At 53.9% G+C, this 12,465-nt stretch overlaps 1 protein-coding gene across 1 annotated transcript; it reads left to right on the top strand.

Moving 5' to 3' along the window:
- Window positions 1-21: 21 nt before the first annotated feature.
- On the top strand, window positions 22-9,304 carry LSS (lanosterol synthase (2,3-oxidosqualene-lanosterol cyclase)). Its single transcript, XM_009705742.1, has 19 exons — window positions 22-158; window positions 558-679; window positions 993-1,089; window positions 1,931-2,066; window positions 2,293-2,401; window positions 2,748-2,866; window positions 3,297-3,394; window positions 3,530-3,557; window positions 4,169-4,225; window positions 4,956-5,027; window positions 5,722-5,772; window positions 5,920-6,069; window positions 6,409-6,505; window positions 6,715-6,820; window positions 7,366-7,431; window positions 7,854-7,934; window positions 8,231-8,401; window positions 8,823-8,901; window positions 9,119-9,304. The coding sequence occupies exons 1-19, from the start codon at window positions 22-24 to the stop codon at window positions 9,302-9,304; spliced, it is 1,962 nt and encodes a 653-aa protein (XP_009704044.1).
- The last annotated feature ends 3,161 nt before the right edge of the window (window positions 9,305-12,465 follow it).

The raw sequence follows: 12,465 nt of genomic DNA, 5'->3' as shown, positions 1-12,465 counted from the left end.
ATGTGTTGCGTCTGGCTTCATATGAGAGCCGGCCTGTCTGATCTTCCAGGTCTCCTCATCACTTGCCACACTGTCAAGATCCAGCTGCCGGAGGGGTTTCGGAAAGAGATGGTGCGCTATCTGCGCTCTGTGCAGCTCCCGGATGGAGGCTGGGGCTTGTGAGTAACAAAGGTGCTTCTTTTAGTGGTGGCACCTCCAAGGTCCAGCACTTGGAGCTGCTGTTGAATCTGCGCAGGCTTGGGGAGTGGGACTTGACAACTGTGATACCTCTGGGTGGTTGGACTTGCTTGTGTAGCACTCCAGGTATGCTTTTTGTCACAAACATGGCTGGACCATCAAGTCTGGCTGCATCTCCTCTGTGGTGCTATATCCCAAAGCATCATGTGTGACAGGGTAGGGCTGAGGAATGTTTCTCCCTGGGTTAGTTGGGTATCCCCTTTTTCCACAGTCACCCCTGGCATCCCACTTCGCCCTGACGTAGACAGCCCTGTGTAGTGGGTTGTGTCTGGCTAATAGCTGGCTAATGGCTATGCTGTCTCTGTGTACACGCATGACAGGCACGTGGAAGACAAATCGACAGTGTTTGGCACAGCACTGAACTACGTAGCCTTGAGGATCCTGGGGCTTGGACCAGATGACCCTGACATTGTGCGGGCCCGTGTCAACCTGCACAGCAAAGGTCAGCTCTGTTGTGCCTAGCACAGCAGCCGTGGTGAGAGAGGTCTGGCCAGACCTGAGGGCTGCGTGGAACGTGGCGGGCTGCTAGGTGGCGGGGGAAGTGTTGCTCTTGCTTGCCCTTGATGACACTTGTATTTTAAATTAATAATGTGTTACGTTTTTGTATCACTGCCTGCTTGCCCTTTTTCTGGATGTGTGTCCCAGTCTGAGTGGCATGCTCCCAAACATGGGGAGAAGTGGACCCTGTGATGGGGAAGAAAGCAGGGAGCTGGCATGGTTGCGTTAACCCTGAAAGCTGATATCGCTCTCTGCAGGAGGTGCTGTGGGAATCCCTTCCTGGGGGAAGTTTTGGCTGGCTGTCTTGAACGTTTACAGCTGGGAGGGAATGAACACGCTTCTCCCAGAGATGTGGTATGTGCCACCCTCGATGTGGAGGCAGGGGGCGTTGTCAAGTCCTGCCACCAGCCTCATCCCAGAGCTGTCCCAGGCGCTGGTGTTTGCTGGGATAACTCCAGCTATGGCCTCGAACTGGGGGTGCTCAGGCTGTTTGTCATCTGGGAGACCAGCAGCAAGGGCAGCCAGTGGGTGGATGGCACTGAACACTGCGCCGAAGGGAGATGCCAGAACTCTGCCCTGTTAGCTTTACCCACGGGGTCCCTGATACATCCACGTGCTCCCTGCCTGCCACCAGTATCTTCCGCTCTTGTGGCCGGCCAGAATTGGGCCCCAGCAGGACATGACAGCCACATGTAAGGCTGCCAGCTCTAACCCTCACTTGTACCCTCTCTGATTACTGAGGGTGTCAGAGAGGGAAAGTATATGACATTTTCCCTGGGGGAAATGAGGGGCTGCACAGTACCAATGGCTGCTGGTGCTTTGTCATCAAATGCACTTAACTGTCAGTCTGGGCCTCTGCCTTCAAAGTCACGTGGAGAAGAGAGGGGCCCCTGAACTGACTTCTCCCCTCCCTCCTGTCTGAGCTCGAGATCCTCCCTGGTCAGCTGGGCCAGGAGCGGTGTCTACTGGCTCTGGTAGGGAGGGAGCAGCCCTTTCGGAGAGGATCTGAGAAGAGCCAGGCTGTGTGGATATTCCCTTCTTTTCTCCTGCAGCTGGACCAGCAGCAGCAGGCCTGAGACAGGGGACAGGGAAAGGCAGGTCCTGCTCCAGGCATCCCTCTGTCAGCACATCATCTCTCTGTGCTACCCTTAGCCCTTCTTGTTCCTCACAGTAGCACCTTCTTTGTTGCAAACAGGCTGCTTCCTACGTGGTTCCCAGCCCACCCATCCCGGCTCTGGTGTCACTGTCGCCAGGTTTACCTCCCCATGAGCTACTGTTATGCCAGGCGTCTGTCAGCGGAAGAGGATGAGCTCATACAAAGCTTGCGACAGGTGAGGAGCTGACCCTCGTGGGGCTCCCCGACAAAGACACATGGCTCCCTGAGCACCTGCTGTGCCAGCTATGTCCCTATGGACCAGCCTCTGGCTTGCTAAGTGACAGCTCTCATACCCACATGGTCTCTCTGTCCAGGCAGTGGAACCAACTTCCAGCAGTAAGCCATTTCTGGGTGCTTGCTCCCAGCTTACCAGGCTGATGCCGTTTGTTGTCTTGTGTCAGGAGCTGTACGTGCAAGACTACGCCAGCATAGACTGGCCAGCCCAGAGGGACAACGTGGCTGCCTGTGATGTGTACACGCCGCACAGCTGGCTGCTGGGGGTTGCCTATGGTGAGTGCAGCGTTGGCTGAGGCGGGAGAGCCCTTGCCATGTGAGCTGGTGGTGGTGGAACTGAAGCTGCCTTCTACCACAGTGCTTCTTTAGGGTCTACTGCAAGCTACCGGTATATGTCCTGGAGCTAGGATGGAGACAAGGATTGTGTCCATGGGATCCTTGGGCTTTTCCCTCCCAGAGAACAGCAGGGCCTTGTGCCCAGGTCCTCAGGCCACTCTGGGGCAGAGCAGTTCACGTTTTCCTTGACTGGTCGTCACGTGAGCAGTGGTGCAGCCTGCCACAGCAAGTGAATCGGGCCGCATGGGGTGGGTTTTTCATTGCATTTCCCTTTCTTCTCATGTAGCCATCATGAATGTGTACGAAGCCCACCACAGCACTCACCTGCGGCAGCGAGCCATCACAGAGCTGTACGACCACATCAAAGCTGATGACAGATTCACCAAGTGCATCAGCATTGGGCCGGTAGGACACTTGTCGGTCCTTTAAAAATCTTGCTCTTTGCTCTTTAGGGACCCACTTGTGGCTCCCCGGCCCTTTGCAATTGTGGCATGTAACCATAATCACCAGATCTTGCTCAGGTACAACTCCTCTTGTGCCCAGTGCTCAAGAACTTAATGCTAACAGGGTACAGAAGATGCAGAGGACATGGAGACAGCTGTGGCCCTGGTGAGGACCTCCTTGTGGCCCAGGGAAATAATCTGAGGGGAAGCTCTGGAGTAATCTCATGGCAGCTGCCCCACTAACTCAGCTGCGCTGAGTGATGCCACAGATGGAGCTGTTGGGATCAAGCCTGGGGCCACCTCTAGGAGGCTTTGTGCTGGGTGGGAGGGATATATGTCTCTAGGGCTGGAAGAAACTGTATCCAGAGCAGTGACAGTGTTGCTCTCGGCAGATTTCCAAGACGATCAACATGCTGGTTCGCTGGTTCGTGGATGGGAAGAACTCCCCAGCTTTTCAGGAGCATGTTTCCAGGATCCCCGACTATCTCTGGTATGGTCTGAGCATGGCCCACCTGGCACAGTGTAGGGCTCTGCTCCTTGTGGAGTGAGCGCACCCTAGCTCCCAAACGCTTCCTGGCACTCTCGCTGTGCCTGCGCTGCAGCACTGTGCTCTCTTCTCCCACAGGCTGGGCCTCGACGGCATGAAGATGCAGGTGAAGTGCTGTAGGAGTTCAGCTGTGACTGAGAGGGACCCTGGCACGCTGGGGCAACCCAAGGAATGATGGGATAGCTTGTTCGCCCTGGGCCTGAGCTCCTGGCATCTTGCCTTTGGTGCCTTGTGGCCTTGTCTGTCTCACTGCCCCTTCCCCTGGCTGTGCCAGGAGTGAGTAATGTCTGTCCTGCTGGTTTGCCTGTCTGTGGCTGTGAGCTGAGGGGGCAGCTCTAGGCCTCCATCCCCTTCATCCCCGCAGGTCCTGGGAGAAGAGAAGGAGAAAGACAGGCCCCTGATACTGCATGTGGACTGAGCTGTGCTTCTCTTGTAGCTGTTGTGTCCCTCTGCTCATTATCGCTCCTGTCTTGGCTGTGCACAGAGCAGGCTGAAGCAGCTGTCTCATTTCCTATTCCCTTGCTGTCCCTGAGCTGCTGCATCTGTCCCCTCTATGCCAGCACATCAGCCATGATGCTGGGTGGCATAAAAACTGAGACATAGGGTGGAGGGAGCTAGTGGGGGTAATGCAGGAAGGATATGCTGTCCCATAGACCCCACAGCTGGGTCAGACTGCTGCCAGCACCTGCCCCTCACTAGCTACTTTCTCTCTTCCAGGGCACAAATGGATCCCAGCTCTGGGATACTGCCTTTGCCATACAAGCCTTCTTGGAGGTAATGCACCCCTCTCAGTGCTACATACTGCCTTGGGAAAATGGTCTCTGCCGGCACATCCCTGAATACCAGCAGCTCCTACTGCATCCCCTCAGACCTTTGCTGTGCCAGTTCTGGCATTGCATTGTATGACTGAGCCAGGCAAACACACGTCTTCTCAGAGCCCACCTCAGCCGTGGCAGGCAGGGTGCCCAGCACAGCTAGTACAGCTCATCTTGGCCAGCTGCTTTTGAAGCAGGAGGCCGCAGCACCGGCTGAGTGGGTCAGGTTAGACTTCCCAGTTGCTGCAGTTTGGTGAAACCTGCTGTAAAACCCTGCAGTAAAACCCTGGCCCTTCCTCCTTGCTCTGCTTGGCCCCAGAGCATTGCCATTTGACAGGGACAGCATGCAGGTCTCCTGCTTTCCTGCACTGAGGCAGAGACAGCTATGGTGGGCATCCTTTTTGAGGGTGGTACGATTGCCCTGGTAAGCCCCTAACCTGATGACGCAAGTATTTCTATCAGTGATGCTGGCAAGAGTTGTTGGTTCAGTTCTCACTGTAGAGGTTTGTAACGGAAACAGTAAACAAAGTATGAATGCCACCCTACAGAAAGGGCTGTATGAAGGGCCAGGCATTGGTGGCACCTAGATCAGCAGGTCAGGAAGGTCCCAGCACGTCCTCTTCTTCCTGAGGGGCGTGTCTGGCGGCCACAACTCCTTGCCGGCTGCTGACTGTACACTCTGTTTCTAGGCAGAAGCCCAGAAGATGCCTGAATTCATGTCCTGCCTCCAAAATGCCTATGAGTTCCTCCAGTTCACCCAGGTGAGCGGAGCCAGTTGATGGTGTCTCTCACACTGGCTACGGAGAGTTGGCTGGTTCTCAGAGCCCTGTTGAATGAGTCTGTTGCCTTCTGAAGAGCTCTTCTGAAGGGCTGGACTAGCAGAGTCCTAGGGACAGCCTCTTGTTTTCTGCTCGCTATTGTTGGGAGCTGTCTTTGCAGCTTGAAGAAGACCTTGGCCAAGCCCAGGGGTGTTTGGGTTGGCTGCCTGGGCTAAGGGACTAGAAAACTGAGAGCTTAGGCTTCTTTACCCTTCATCCTGTCTAATGCCCACACATTTGAAGCACCCTTCTGGGAAACCCAGACTCCTTGACTAGTGACTGCGTGAGTTCAGTTCCTGCTGGCCAGGCCAGTGGCTCAAGGTGGGAGTCACTGTCACCAGCAGCTTGGTGCAGATGCAGTCATAGATCCTGCTCATGGTGCTGCCAATGGCAGGATTTCCCTGGCAGGAAAGCACCCAAAGAGGGGACTTTAGCAGCACTTGCTGAAACCAGGCCAAAATGTGATTTCTTTTCAGCACTCCCTGCTCCAGGGCTGACCTCTTTCCTTGTCTGCCTCCCTCAGTAAAAGACAGGTGGTGCCCAGTCCCACAGGGTTCTGCATCTGCGATGGTTTCAGCCCATGGTCCTGCAGTCTGGCACCTCCAGCCTGCCCTCACTTGTTTCTTGTCTTCTGCAGATCCCAGAGAACCCACCCGACTACCAGAAATATTATCGCCATATGAACAAGGTACGATGGCTGGAACTGGTCTCTGAAGGACGCACGAATGGGGCAGGGATTTGGGCAGAGGGGATGGGAATGAGGGGCAGCACCTCCCCCCTTACAAGAACAGAACAGGTCAGGGGAAGGTGCTGAGCCCTCCTGACCCCTTTCCAGGGTGGCTTCCCCTTCAGCACCCGAGACTGTGGTTGGATTGTGGCAGACTGCACAGCAGAGGGGCTGAAGTCAGTTATGCTGCTGCAGGAGACGTGCCCCTTCATAGCCAAGCTTGTCCCCCCCGAGCGCCTCTTTGATGCCGTGAATGTGGTAAGTGCTGCAAAAATTAGGGCCAAGGGAAATGCGGGAAGCTAAACCAAGCTAAAATAAGAGAAGTCAAGGTCTGATGAGTTGTTCAATCTGGCATTACAAAGCCTGTGGCCTGGTATGGCCGCACCATACTTACTGTGGTATGAAGCTACGTATGGGACATAGGGTAATGTGATCGTCCAGATTGGGCCTGCCTGTTAATGTGGTTTGGGACCTGGGTTATCTGCCAACCCCATGGACTTGTGGGTCTGACTTTGTCCTCACACCTGGCTTGGGGCCAGACTAGGGTGGTACTGCCTGTGAGCCAGTCCCAACCCTTCTCTCTGCTTGTCTGGGCAGTTGCTGAGCATGAGAAACTCGGATGGAGGCTTTGCCACATATGAAACCAAGCGAGGAGGCCACTTACTGGAGCTGCTGAACCCCTCGGAGGTGTTTGGTAAGGGAAGCTGTGTGGGGCTGGTCATCCTGTCCACTGTGAAGGAACACAGTGGACTGGCCTCACCATGGCCAGTGGGTGCCTGGCTTTGCTCCAGGTCCATCTATGGGATAAGTGTGCCTGGGGTCCAAGGGAGAGGTTGGCAGCGTGTGGCTCAGAGGCTTCCCAGCAGAGGGGTTGTTGCACTGATATCCTTCACCTGCTGGCAGGCGACATCATGATTGACTACACCTACGTGGAGTGCACATCGGCTGTCATGCAGGCGCTGAGACACTTCCACGACAAGTTTCCTGAGCACAGAGCCCCAGAGATCAGGTGAGGCACTGAGATGAGAGTCAGGTAGGGGAGAAGACAGACTGCAATGTCCCATGCTGCCTGCCATGGGCTCTGTTGGCATAGCTCCTGCTGAGCCTTGTCAAGGGTCTTCCTGGACCTCTGCATTGGCATGGAGCAGCTCCTGCGGTGGCCCTTGGTGTCTTCACAGCTGAGATGCTGGTAACCTCTCCAAACCGGAGCCCTGTGCAAGAGACTGGGGCCTAGCTTCTCTCAAGGAGCAGGACATAGACTGGGATCAAGCTGGGGGAAATTGGTGGAGATCTGCCTGCCTCTTGACTTAGCAGTTGCCTTGATCTTGCAGCCGGTTGTAGGCTCGGTCCGCTGCTTACGTGCTGGCGTGAGGCAGAAGAGCACCCAAATGGTGCATGATTTGACTCTGAGATCCTGAACAGCACAGCTGCCTGTCTGCTCTTGCTTCTTGAGCCCTCTAATAATGGGACCCATCAAAGCCTCGGAGGGACTGGTGGATGAAACAGCCACTGAGTTTGAACTGCTTCTGAAGCAGGTGTCTTTTTCCTGACCAGGGAGACTCTGCGGAAGGGCCTGGACTTCTGTCGCAAGAAGCAGCGAGCTGATGGATCATGGGAAGGGTAAGCAGTGTTCCTGGTGCCTAGTTTTCCCCTGGCTGCCCCAGTGTGAGAGGGACCATGATGGCAAGCATTCCTGGCTGGCAGGATCTGTGGGAAGGGCAAGTAGGGGCTGATCCTTGTCTAGCTCCTGTGCTTTGCTCTCCCTTCCTCTCCCTCCAACCCACACAGAGCAGGCACCTCGTGCCCCCAGACAGCCCTTGGATTCTAGGGTGGCTCCAGCTCCTCTGGTCCCAGAATGTATGCTGATGCCTGAGTGAGCTAGGAGCAGGTGCTTGCTGGGACCGGGCATGGCGTTGCCATAGGGCAAGGCAAGCTGCAGCTCTGTGCCTGGCTCTGCTCTTGGTGTGAACATGGCTGTGTCGCAGCCTGCCTCTACCTGGGGCCTTGCAGCCCTGACAGTACTGCTCTCCCCTTCCTCCTAGGAGCTGGGGGGTTTGTTTCACCTACGGGACCTGGTTTGGTCTGGAGGCGTTCGCCAGTATGCAGCACACATACCGCGATGGGTGAGAAGGGTCTTTCTGGTTCCACTGCCCCTACTTACCTCTTGCGCTGGGGCAAGACTCCGTGGTGGGGCTGAATGGATGCCCTGGCTGCACATGGGCTCTCCTGCCCCAGGTACTGCTCCTCCCAAATCCTGTGCCTGCGATATGACCAGGGCACTCACTCACTGAGCCTCAAACTCAGGGCAGTCTTGGCTGTGGGCAGGGCAGAGCACATCTTCTGTTTGCCGCTGGGAAACATGGGCCTGCAAATGCTCCCTGTCCCCAGCCCTGTCTAATTTTCTGCCCCATCCTTGCAGGGCTGCATGCCGAGAGGTGGCCCAGGCCTGCCAGTTCCTCCTCTCCAAGCAGATGCCAGATGGCGGGTGGGGAGAGGACTTCAAGTCGTGTGAGCAGCGCACGTACGTGCAGAGTGCCACGTCGCAGATCCACAACACGTGTTGGGCCCTGCTGGGGCTCATGGCTGTCAGGTAGGAGCAGCCCTCATCTCTTCAGGCACCACCTGGCCCTGAGTGCTCGGTGAGATGGGAAATGCAGGCTGGGTTATGTGGCAGCGCTGACACAGGCCCTGGACCTGGCTGGTGTGGCCCATGCACCCAGCCGTGTTTGTGATCTCATTGGTCACAAGCCCCCTGCAATGAGGGACTGGCTTGTTCCACAGGCTGGGCAAGGGGGAGCAAGTGCAAAGCAAGGGTCTGGATCACAAGCACAGGCCTCCAACCTGGGAAAATGTTGCCGTATTCATAATGTCTGGTGTCCTAGGGTTGTGAGGGGCCTTCCCAAAGCACTTGGAGTGCCTGGGACAAGCTCGGGGAGGCCTGGAGGTGGTTGAGTTCTCTAAGCAGTCGGGGGTTTGGATAAGAGTGCTCACATCTCCCTCGTGCTTTGCAGGTACCCTGACGTCGATGTGCTGGAAAGGGGCATCAAAGTGTTGATTGATAAGCAGCTGCCCAACGGGGACTGGCCTCAGGTACATCTTTCCTCTGGTCTTTCCAAGGGGTTCCCTGGTGTTGCAGATGTTCTGGGCGTTGTACAGCCATTGCAATGGTGTGCTTTCTCTTACCTGGAAGGGAAGCCACATGTAGCTTTTGGTGGGGGACTTCAGGAACGCAATGAGCTCAGCGCTGCATCCTGGACACACTGTGATCCCCTGTCACCCATACCATTTCTTTCTGCCTCTCTCTCAGGAGAATATTGCTGGGGTATTCAACAAGTCGTGTGCCATCAGTTACACTGCATACCGCAACGTCTTCCCTATCTGGACGCTAGGGCGTTTCTGCCGGCTGCATCCCAACAGCCTTCTTGCTGGGCAACTACAATCTGGATCCTCGGCAGGGCCAGAGAATACCGTGCAGGAGACCTCATCTGCCTGAACCTGGGCCATTGCAGATGCCACGGCCCCTGACTTGTCTTAGATACTGGCTGCTGCATTGGGCCATAGGGGTGTTTTCTGCATAGGGTGTCTCAGTGCTGAGCTTAACACATGGACCGCTGTCTCTGCCAGGGAAGAGTGCTGCCGTGGTGTGCAGAGACTCTGCTTTCAGTTGTACCTCTTCTAAAAATTCACTTTTAAAGGTTTTTCCCAGTTCTATCCTCCCTCACAGGATGGGGAGTGAAGTGCCTTTTCAGACCAGTTTGGTGATCTGAGAAGAGAAAGCTGCCAAACTGTGTTGTAATACACATCTAGACAGATTCTCTCATCCTAGGTAGAGCAAGGCTGCCTTTACCTTCCCCTCATGCTGTCCTGTCCAGGTTGGCTGTCTGCAGCAAGAATGTGGGATTTGGAGCCTCCCCTGTGCTCAGCGTCATGATGGGGTACACTGCACAATCCCTGCTGAGCTGGCTGCTGTGCTGTGGGTGCCAGCGAGTGCCTTTGAAGCGCTCTCTGCTCTGGAGCCTGTGCTGGGAGGGGAAGGACACCTGTCCTCCCCCAGACAGATGGGAAAGAGGAGTGCTTTGCTCAGTTTTCTTACCGTTCTGTCTGCCAGCTGGTGGCAATTCGCTTCCCAGAGCCTCACAGGTGAAGTCACCAGCATCATTCCCACTTTGAAAAAGGGGAAACTGAAGCAGAAAGCACTGAGGTGGTGAGAGTCAGGGCACAACCTGAGTCCCTGGACTCCAGCCTTCCCCCAGCACAGCACGTGCCTCCGTTCAGGCTATGGTGCAGCTAGGCATTCGCATTTCCTTCTCAGAGTTGGAAGTCTCATTGACTGACAGGTTAATAAATTGCTAATGGTGTTGCAAGTGGAACTTAACTGTGCGCTGGTCTCCTTATGGTCTGCCCCAGCGTGTGTCCCAAGCAGAAGGGAGTTTGCGCAGCAGCGTCCTGTAACCTGGCTTGGATCACCCGTCCCCAGTGGTATGGGCACCATCTCCACCAACAAGCAAGCTGTGCTTGGAGCCTGTGCTTGCTTCACCCTCCTCCAATGCCTTTGGCCCCAGAAAAATACAATCAACGAAGCAGCTGACTAAAGGGAAATGATCACTTCCCTCCACCTGCTGCTTACGCTCATGCGAATAAGCCCAGTGTGCAGTTGGCCGCACTCTCTTGGACTCGTTGCCCACCAGGACCCCTAGTCCATTTTTACAAAGCTGTTCCCCAGCCAGCTGCGGGTGGATGTGCTGGAACAGCCAGCTGCTGTGCTGCTGCATGGGGTTATTCCATCTGAGGTGCAAAATACTGTATTTGCCGGGGTCTGACTTCATAGAAGAACCATAGAATCATAGGCCTTCCTGTTGAACACATTTCTTCAGCCTCTGAGAAGCGGCTCTGCTCTGTACCATCTCTTCTACCTGCCCAGACTGGTAGGGTCTGCAGGCTTGCTGAGTATGTGCACCATCCCCTTGCCGATGTTGTTAGCTAGAAAAATCAACTGAGGCTGCTTTGACAGCCCTGTTTGCCTTTTCCAAATTCTAGACTCCTTTACACCCATCTGTGATACTAGAGTTTTGTTGTTTTGATTTCATTTTGTTTTTAAATCGTTGTAGGAGAATTTGGCAAAACCAGTGTTCTTTCAACATATTATTGCAAGTTTGGGGTTTTTTTCTTTTATTATATGCAGTTTCTTGATACCTAATCTTCCAAGCAACTTGGTGTTCCTAGGAGTGCTGCAAAGAATAAACTGGTTTATCCCTAAAATTCCTTTTTTATTATAAACATTTTGGTTGGTAAGGGACCAAAGATTTTTGACATTAGATACCAGTTAGCTGCATTTATGCCCTATACGGAGTCTTTTGTTTCCATCTTTGCACAAGATCTGGAGCAGGTAGTGGCAGTTACTAAGCTTTCTTCTAGCTGAAACTGAATTGATTCAAGTGTCGTGAGGTCATGTGTCTTGAGAGGGAGTGGCTGTTTGGATTTCCACCCATGTTTTGGCTTGAGAACACATTTCCCTTTAGCCAAACAAAACTTGGGTTGCCTTGCAAATTTTAAAACCGTAAACTGCTGAATGAAATTTATTTTCTGTCCTCCCTTGGATTTCCAGGAACTCTTCACTTTCCTTCAGTTTCAGAGCAGGAAAATGTTCCATCTGTTCTGCAGAGGGAGAGTCATGGTGAGTAGCATTGTATCACACAAAGCACAGATACTGAGCAGCAAATCGGTCCCCTCTAAAGGTAAAACAAACCTGTTACCTTAGAATATCAGACTGAACTTTGTTTTTATCTTGTTTCGGAGTGAGAGGCAGAAAGGGACATCATAGAATCACACAATATCTCAAGTTAGAAGGGACTTATAGGGATCGTTGAGTCCAACTCCCTGCTTCTTACAGGACTACCTAAAACTAAACCATATAACTAAGAGTGTCATCCAGACACTTCTTGAACTCTGACAGGCTTAGTGCTGTGACTGCTTCCCTGGGGAGCCTGTTCAGTGAACGACCACCCTCTCATGACCTATCACTGGTCACCAGAGAGAGGAGATGAGCACTGCTGCCCACCTTGAGGAAGTTGTAGACTGCGATAAGGTCACCCCCCAGCCTTCTCTTCTCTTAACAAAGCAAGTTGACCTCAGCTGCTGCTCGTAGGTCTTGCCCTTGAGACTCTTCACCGTCTTGGTCACCTTCCTCTGGACACACTCTAACAGTATGATGTCCCTATATTGAGGTGCCCAAAACCACACACAGCACTTGAGGTGGGGCCGCACCAGTGAAAAGAAAGGGTTAAGTCTTTGCTTTAGCCAATACAAGGTTACCTCCGCAAGCATAGATAAGGAGAACAGGAACCACATTGTATGCAGGCCCTATTAGGCAAGGGAGACCAGTTTCAATCGCCCTTGAAGATAGCGGCCTAGGACAACTCAGCAGTTTCAGCCAAAGGTGAAAAGCTTACTGTAAAGAAGACTGCTGCCTTCCTCCCAAAGACCCCCGCCTGCAACCCCAGGTGGGAGTGTGCAGGCGTAAAGGGGAGGGAACCTGTGATACTGAATTCCTGGAACTAATTGTAATATCCCTGCCTATTTCTCAGAAGTCTAATGAATATGTATACCTATGTGGGATACCTGGGTTTGTGCGCTCTGGGGTGTGCAAGTTTGGAG

This window comes from Cariama cristata, unplaced genomic scaffold (genome assembly GCF_000690535.1).
Source record: "Cariama cristata isolate BGI_N322 unplaced genomic scaffold, ASM69053v1 scaffold20678, whole genome shotgun sequence".
Classification (NCBI taxonomy): domain Eukaryota; kingdom Metazoa; phylum Chordata; class Aves; order Cariamiformes; family Cariamidae; genus Cariama; species Cariama cristata.
This window is presented reverse-complemented; position numbering and strand designations above follow the sequence as displayed.

Coding starts and splice junctions, on each gene's coding strand:
- LSS (XM_009705742.1), top strand. CDS start 22: ATGAGAGCCGGCCTGTCTGATCTTCCAGGTCTCCTCATCACTTGCCAC. Junction 1,090..1,930: donor ACGCTTCTCCCAGAGATGTG/GTATGTGCCACC, acceptor TGTTGCAAACAG/GCTGCTTCCTACGTGGTTCC. Junction 7,935..8,230: donor CAGCACACATACCGCGATGG/GTGAGAAGGGTC, acceptor CCATCCTTGCAG/GGCTGCATGCCGAGAGGTGG.